The 8,885-nt window shown below is 45.1% G+C and overlaps 1 protein-coding gene across 1 annotated transcript in view; it reads left to right on the forward strand.

Moving 5' to 3' along the window:
• The window catches only part of NDE1 (nudE neurodevelopment protein 1), a 28,803-nt gene that overhangs the window by 9,774 nt on the left and 10,144 nt on the right, over positions 1-8,885 (forward strand). Inside the window, exon 5 of the mRNA XM_055089744.1 lies at positions 3,492-3,640. Coding sequence (XP_054945719.1) covers positions 3,492-3,640 — 149 coding nt within the window. The remainder of the gene's footprint in view (positions 1-3,491; positions 3,641-8,885) is intronic.

Consider the following 8,885-nt stretch of genomic DNA (forward strand, 5'->3'; position numbering starts at 1 on the left):
GTGTGTGTGTGTGTGTGTGTGTGTGTGTGTGTGTGTGTGTGTGTGAGACTAGCCAGCAACTTGGTGTACAAGGGTTTGATGAAGAGTTAATATGGAACTGCCACAGACACGGGCAAGAATGACTGTCAAGTGGACCTTGGGAATCTGGCTTTACTAGCACATGGGAGAAAGCGGGGCCAACAAATGGATTGGGGATCGAGGGGTGAGGAGTAGCAGAGGAAGGGCCACACAGACCGTAGAAACTGAGCAGTGGACTCTTAAGCTTTTACGGCATAGACCACAGAGCCCAAGCTGGCCCCCCACAGGGCAGTCTGGCCCATAGATGTTGTTTGTTTAAGCCTTTAGTGGTTTTCACTCAACATTGTCTCATGCAAGTTTTCAAGCATACAGTAGGGTTGAAAGAATTTTCCAGTGAACACCTGTATCCACCACCTGGGCTCTACCAATGACCATTGCCATACTTACATACTTTATTATCTATCCATCCATCAATCCATCTTCCCAATGCATTTCAAAGTGAATCACCAACATCTGTACACTTCCCTGTAAATACTGCAGTAGGCTGTTAACTAGAGGTGAGGGTTTGCTTCCAGTTTGTTCTTTTGATAGTAAAATTTATATCTTTAGTGGGGTTTTTAAAAAAAATATTTAGTATCAACATTCAGATTTGTGAGGCTTCTTGTAAAAACTTAGATTTCCGACTTCCTTTTATCTTCCTTTGGTGGATCTGGCTACCCCAGGCCAGCCTTCTTCCACACTGGCAAAAAGCTGAGTTGTGGTTGCTTAGACAGAGCAAGCCTTCTCCATTTTGCCCCAGTCCCCACTTCTGTCCTTTCCCCCCCAACTCTTGACACCGGGGACTGAGTGTCTTTTGCTGCTTACACGTGGCCCATGTCACTCATTTTTGTTAACAGCCTGGCCCCTGCCCTAGGCACTGGGGAATCTTTACAGCCCTTACACTGAAGGGGGCTCAGGGATGGGAAGACTAGTGGTATGAACCATCGTTTGGAGAGGGTAGGAGGACATGCTGACTAAATATCATGCAGTTGCTAAGTAATTAACCACTTCCAGACTGAGCCACTGAACCGGCAGAAGACCTCTTCATTACAACCCCCTGGCAGGTTCATGAGACACAGGGTGTGGAGCAGGTGAGGAAACAGAACTACCTTGGAGTGAAGAACTGCCCCCAGTACATATTTCTGTCACCTAAGAGGAAAGTCTTCAACTGAGTCAGACTCCTTGACAAGTGGCTTATTCATTGCAAGTTGAATAAAAATGCTTGTAAGGGATCCAACAGAGCATCTATTGATACCTCCATCAGCTGACGGTTTATTATAATTAGCCCCAAATGAAAGCGCAACAGCCTTTCATGTCCCCAAGTTCAAAGGACAACACTTGAATCCTTATGCTGGTGGACAAGCCCAGTAACTGCGTCTTCTTGGAACCTGTGTTGGAACTTAGGTTAGTGACCTAGGATCCTGTACCCTCCTGTTTTATTGCGGGAGGCACCCAAATCAAGGGTGGGGAGCCATCAGAGCCACGCCTGGGAATTCGCCCGTGCCTGGGCCTGGTCTGCCCCTGCTTGTCTGAGCCAAGACGCTTCCTGTGCTCATAGCCAGGAAACAGAGTATCAGAGGAGACCAAGCAGCGTGAGGATGTGACACCCCTCCCCGTCCTCGCCTTGTAAATAATCTGCCTGTTCCGTGGACCTTCTTTCACCATGGCTCTGGCCACGCCTCTCTGGCCCGGTCACCATTACATCACTCTCCCCGGCGCCTCCAGACTGTTTCTAGCAACAGCTTTGTTTACTCGACTGACTCAAGAAGAGGAGTTGGTGTGTTTTTCTAACTTTCTAATTAGACTTGGGCCTTTTCTGTGGGAAGTGAGTGTTTTCTTTCATGTTTGTAGATGAAGGAAAGATGGTAAGGGTGTTTGATGATGGAAAATAATTTGAGAGAGGAGCCAGAGCCGGAGTGAGTGAGTGAGTGTGTGTGTGTGTGTGTGTGTGTGTGTGTGTGTGTGTGTGTGTGCGCGCGCGCGCACGCGTGCACATGTGATCAGTTCCCATGTGACCTGGATGGAAGTGGTTGGGGGCAGTTTAGCGTAGTTGTTCTAAGAGTGCAAGCCCAGGTGGCCAGGATGGATCTTGGCTCAGTCATGTGCTTCCAGTTGACTTTGGGCTGACGAAGTGACTGAGCCTCAGTTCCCATGTCTCTGAAATGGCATTAAATGAGGCAACAAAAACAGCGTCCTGGGCCCAGAGCCTGGCGCAGAGTAGACTTGCGGTAAATGTTAGCTGCCGTAGCCGGGCAGCAGCAGGTTGTTGAGACGTCATCTGGGCTGTGCCTTGCCTTGGAAAGCAGTGGCTAGATCACACTAAGCTTCTTTTGGTAAAAACAACAGTTTTGTTTTTTCCTTCTTCCCTTCCCTCCTGCCTCCCTTTCCCTCTCTCCCTTCTCTCTCTCCCTCCTCAGAGGCCCAGAAGTTCCTAACTCCCCCATGCCACAGGGAGAGTATCCTGGGTCACAAAGTCAGAAAAGTTGTCAAAATGAGTCCATGATGTCCTGATCTGACTGTGAGGCACAGGCAACAAAGTCGTGATTCCTGCTATTCTGTCTGTAATCCAGGGATATCATGTGAAGTGCATCGGTATTGCCCTTGTGGATCAGGCTCGGAGAGGTTTATTAGGCTTTCTGTGGCTGTGGACACCTTGCACAAAATGATTGCTTTGAAGATTTTTGGGGGCTGCTTGATACCAGAGGCTGCAGGGACCAATGTGGGAGGGGGCAGGGTATAAAATGCTCAGGAAGCACTCGGGACTTGACAGCTTGATGGCCTCCTGTTCCCCCCATCATCCCTCATTTGCTTAAGAGTCCATGTCTGGACAGAAGGTTCTCCTGACTGAGCTTAGGCTTGTCCTCTGGCATCCTGAGTGAGTGTGTTGGGAAGGCTGGTCCCACAAAGATCCTAGAATGGGGAGAGAGAAATCCCCTAAAGAAATTGGCGTGGGACTTCCCTGGTGGTGCAGTGGTTAAGAATCCGCCTGCCAGTGCAGGGGACACGGGTTCGAGCCCTGGTCCGGAAAGAATCCCACATGCTGTGGAGCAACTAAGCCTGTGCGCCACAACTACTGAGCCTGCACTCTAGAGCCCATGAGCCGTAACTACTGAAGCCCGCGCACTGCAACAAAGAGTAGCCCCCTCTCGCCGCAACTAGAGAAAGCCCACACGCAGCAATGAAGACCCAACAGCCAAAAATAAATAAATAAATGATAAAAATAAATTAATTATAAAGAAATTGGCATGCCGGTGGGCTGTGCAGAGGGGGAGGAATGGATGCTCAGCAGCTAGGGACAACACACATGCACTGCAACGGAGAGCGTTATGTCCCAGGATTAACCTTCAATGTCCTAAGGAGATGACAGGGAAGGGAGATAAACATCCTCGTCGGGAGTCTTAAATCATTCACTCAGTGTTGATTCTGTCCTTCAGGAGAAGTTTGAAACGCAGCATTCTGAAGGCTACCGGCAGATCTCAGCCTTAGAGGATGACCTTGCCCAGACAAAAGCCATTAAAGATCAACTTCAGAAATACATCAGAGAGCTGGAGCAAGCCAATGACGACCTGGAAAGAGCCAAACGGTACGCTGGGAAGGAGAAAAGAGGTTTGGGAGCTTTTTGTCTCTGGGTACCAGGCACTGTGTTGAGGGTAGAGAATTCAGCAGTAAGCAAAGCCAGTGCCCTTGTGAGTCCTACAGCCTCATAGGAAATGGGCAACAGGCAGCAAGTGCTGCAAGTCCAGGGTGCTGTGGGAGCATGTGATTGGTTATATTAATTTGTCCATTGCTGGGAGAATATTAGTCAAGGCTTCCCAAAGGAAATGCCATTTAGGCTAAGACCGAGGGATGCCTAGGCGTTTTCATTCTTCCTAGGGGAAGAGTGTGGGGTGAGAACATTCCAGGCAGAAGGACAAGCATGTGCTCAATAAATAGGCCCTAAGATAGGACAGTATTTCTTAAACTGATGTTCTGAAGTTTAGCAGAATACTAACAATAAGTTATTGAATAACTACTCTGAGCCAGGCACTTTTTTTTTTCTTAAGAAAACTTTTTTAAAAAGATTTAGATGTAAATTACATACAGCGATATGCACAGATCTTAAGAAGTGTACAGTTTCATCAGTGTGGACAAATGTGCACATGCCCCACACTCCTGTTGAGACACGGGCCCTTGGCACTGCACCCACAGCTCCTTGCATTCTTTTTTGCGATTGCTTTAGGGACCCCAATACACGCGCTCAACTTTTCAGTCTACTTCGTTAATAATGTACCAAATGCAACGGCCTTGCAACCTTAGAGTTTCACTTACCATCCTTGAACTTTATGCGATAGCTGTAATGCGAGAAGGTAAGAGAGTAAAAAGATAGCCTTTTATATTTACCCACAGATTTACAGTTTCTGGTTCATTCCTTCCTGAAGTTTCCCTCTGGTTATCATTTTCCTTCAGCTTGAAGAACTTCCCTTAGGGTTTCTTGTGGTGCAGGTCTGCTGATGGTGAATTCTTCTCGCTTTAGTTTATCTGAAAATGTCTTTCTTTTGCCTTCATTCTTTTTTTTGTTTGTTTTTGTTTTGTTTTGTTTTGTTTTTGTTTGTTTTTTGTGGTACGCGGGCCTCTCACTGTTGTGGCCTCTCCCGTTGCGGAGCACAGGCTCCGGACGCGCAGGCTCAGCCGCCATGGCTCACGGGCCCAGCCGCTCCGCGGCATGTGGGATCTTCCCGGACCGGGGCACGAACCCATGTGCCCTGCATCGGCAGGTGGATTCCCAACCACTGCGCCACCAGGGAAGCCCTGCCTTCATTCTTAAAGGATATTTCCACTGGATGTAGAATTCCACGTTGACAGGTTGTTTTTTTTTTTTTTTTTTTTTTTTTCCTTTCAGCACGTTAAAGATGTTCTGCTGTCTTCTGGTCTCCTTGCTGGAGGTCAGAAGTTAGTGGTCATTTGAATAGTCACTCCCCTGTATATAATATGGTGTTTTTCTCTGGCTGTTCTCAGAATTTCTCTTTATTTTTGGTTTTTAGCAGTTTGTGATGTGCCTGGATTTTGTATGTATTTATCCTGTTATGGGTTTGCTGGGCACTTTGGTCTGTAAATTTGTCTTTCGCCAAATTTAACTTTGGTCATTATTTCCTCAAAGATTTTTGCTGCCCTCTTCTTTCTCTCCTGCCCTTCTGGGACAGCAACTACACACATGTTGTGTCCCATGTCCTTTTGATATTGTCACACAGGTCTCTGAGGCTCTGTTCATATCTTTTCCTAATTTTCTTTGTCTTGGTTCCTCAAATTAGATCATTTCTATTTATCTAGTTTCAAGTTCACTGACTCCTTCCATCCTCCAATCTGCTGTTAAGCCAGTTCCAATAATGTTTTATTTTAGATATTTAAGATCTAGAATTTCCTAGTCCTCTACTGAGATTTCTTTCTTTGCATCCTTGAGCATAGTTATAACAACTTTCTTTAAGATCCTTTTCTGAAAAAAAAAAAAAAAAAAAAAAGATCCTTTTCTGTTAATTCTAACATCTGGGTTATCTCAGATGTTAGATGTTCCAGTGATTGATTGCCTTTTCTACTGAGTTTGGGTCACATTTTCTTGCTTTTCACATGTCTAGTAATTTTGGATTATATTCTGGACATTATGAATGATGTGTTCCTGCGCTCTAGAGTCCGTGAGCCACAACTACTGAGCCTACGTGCCACAACTACTGAAGCCCGCGTGCCTAGAGCCCGTGCTCCACAAGAGAAGCCACCGCAATGAGAAGCCCGCGCACTGCAACAAAGAGTAGCCCCCTCTCGCCGCAACTAGAGAAAGCCCACACGCAGCAATGAAGACCCAACAGCCAAAAATAAATAAATAAATGATAAAAATAAATTAATTATAAAGAAATTGGCATGCCGGTGGGCTGTGCAGAGGGGGAGGAATGGATGCTCAGCAGCTAGGGACAACACACATGCACTGCAACGGAGAGCGTTATGTCCCAGGATTAACCTTCAATGTCCTAAGGAGATGACAGGGAAGGGAGATAAACATCCTCGTCGGGAGTCTTAAATCATTCACTCAGTGTTGATTCTGTCCTTCAGGAGAAGTTTGAAACGCAGCATTCTGAAGGCTACCGGCAGATCTCAGCCTTAGAGGATGACCTTGCCCAGACAAAAGCCATTAAAGATCAACTTCAGAAATACATCAGAGAGCTGGAGCAAGCCAATGACGACCTGGAAAGAGCCAAACGGTACGCTGGGAAGGAGAAAAGAGGTTTGGGAGCTTTTTGTCTCTGGGTACCAGGCACTGTGTTGAGGGTAGAGAATTCAGCAGTAAGCAAAGCCAGTGCCCTTGTGAGTCCTACAGCCTCATAGGAAATGGGCAACAGGCAGCAAGTGCTGCAAGTCCAGGGTGCTGTGGGAGCATGTGATTGGTTATATTAATTTGTCCATTGCTGGGAGAATATTAGTCAAGGCTTCCCAAAGGAAATGCCATTTAGGCTAAGACCGAGGGATGCCTAGGCGTTTTCATTCTTCCTAGGGGAAGAGTGTGGGGTGAGAACATTCCAGGCAGAAGGACAAGCATGTGCTCAATAAATAGGCCCTAAGATAGGACAGTATTTCTTAAACTGATGTTCTGAAGTTTAGCAGAATACTAACAATAAGTTATTGAATAACTACTCTGAGCCAGGCACTTTTTTTTTTCTTAAGAAAACTTTTTTTAAAAGATTTAGATGTAAATTACATACAGCGATATGCACAGATCTTAAGAAGTGTACAGTTTCATCAGTGTGGACAAATGTGCACATGCCCCACACTCCTGTTGAGACACGGGCCCTTGGCACTGCACCCACAGCTCCTTGCATTCTTTTTTGCGATTGCTTTAGGGACCCCAATACACGCGCTCAACTTTTCAGTCTACTTCGTTAATAATGTACCAAATGCAACGGCCTTGCAACCTTAGAGTTTCACTTACCATCCTTGAACTTTATGCGATAGCTGTAATGCGAGAAGGTAAGAGAGTAAAAAGATAGCCTTTTATATTTACCCACAGATTTACAGTTTCTGGTTCATTCCTTCCTGAAGTTTCCCTCTGGTTATCATTTTCCTTCAGCTTGAAGAACTTCCCTTAGGGTTTCTTGTGGTGCAGGTCTGCTGATGGTGAATTCTTCTCGCTTTAGTTTATCTGAAAATGTCTTTCTTTTGCCTTCATTCTTTTTTTTGTTTGTTTTTGTTTTGTTTTGTTTTGTTTTTGTTTGTTTTTTGTGGTACGCGGGCCTCTCACTGTTGTGGCCTCTCCCGTTGCGGAGCACAGGCTCCGGACGCGCAGGCTCAGCCGCCATGGCTCACGGGCCCAGCCGCTCCGCGGCATGTGGGATCTTCCCGGACCGGGGCACGAACCCATGTGCCCTGCATCGGCAGGTGGATTCCCAACCACTGCGCCACCAGGGAAGCCCTGCCTTCATTCTTAAAGGATATTTCCACTGGATGTAGAATTCCACGTTGACAGGTTGTTTTTTTTTTTTTTTTTTTTTTTTCCTTTCAGCACGTTAAAGATGTTCTGCTGTCTTCTGGTCTCCTTGCTGGAGGTCAGAAGTTAGTGGTCATTTGAATAGTCACTCCCCTGTATATAATATGGTGTTTTTCTCTGGCTGTTCTCAGAATTTCTCTTTATTTTTGGTTTTTAGCAGTTTGTGATGTGCCTGGATTTTGTATGTATTTATCCTGTTATGGGTTTGCTGGGCACTTTGGTCTGTAAATTTGTCTTTCGCCAAATTTAACTTTGGTCATTATTTCCTCAAAGATTTTTGCTGCCCTCTTCTTTCTCTCCTGCCCTTCTGGGACAGCAACTACACACATGTTGTGTCCCATGTCCTTTTGATATTGTCACACAGGTCTCTGAGGCTCTGTTCATATCTTTTCCTAATTTTCTTTGTCTTGGTTCCTCAAATTAGATCATTTCTATTTATCTAGTTTCAAGTTCACTGACTCCTTCCATCCTCCAATCTGCTGTTAAGCCAGTTCCAATAATGTTTTATTTTAGATATTTAAGATCTAGAATTTCCTAGTCCTCTACTGAGATTTCTTTCTTTGCATCCTTGAGCATAGTTATAACAACTTTCTTTAAGATCCTTTTCTGAAAAAAAAAAAAAAAAAAAAAAAAGATCCTTTTCTGTTAATTCTAACATCTGGGTTATCTCAGATGTTAGATGTTCCAGTGATTGATTGCCTTTTCTACTGAGTTTGGGTCACATTTTCTTGCTTTTCACATGTCTAGTAATTTTGGATTATATTCTGGACATTATGAATGATGTGTTGCAGAAACTATGGATTCTGTTATGTTTCTAATTTGTTTGTTTGTTAAGTAGGCTGAACTCACACTCCAAACTCTGTCTCCCTTTGATGGGTAGTAGGTGAAATTTGTTTGACGCTTTTAACTAGGCTGCTTCAAGTCTGCCATGCGCATGCATGGTTCAGGGGTCAGCCAGAGGTGTGGGAAGAGTTTATATGTAGAATTTTGGATTCCGCCAAGGTGGTGGATTTTTATCACTGGAGCTATAGACACAAAACTTATAAAGATGCAGAATTCAGCCACTGCTGTTCCTTCTTCCAAGTGTTGTATCCCTTCCGCTTTGTTTTTTTTTTTTAACGTCTTTATTGGAGTATAACTGTTTTACAATGGTGTGTTAGTTTCTGCTTTACAACAAAGTGAATCAGTTATACATATGTTACCATATCTCTTCCCTCTTGCGTCACCCTCCATCCCACCCTCCCTATCCCACCCCTCTAGGTGGTCACAAAGCACAGAGGTGATCTCCCTGTGCTATGCAGCAGCTTCCCACTAGCTATCT

This window comes from Physeter macrocephalus, chromosome 14 (genome assembly GCF_002837175.3).
Source record: "Physeter macrocephalus isolate SW-GA chromosome 14, ASM283717v5, whole genome shotgun sequence".
Classification (NCBI taxonomy): domain Eukaryota; kingdom Metazoa; phylum Chordata; class Mammalia; order Artiodactyla; family Physeteridae; genus Physeter; species Physeter macrocephalus.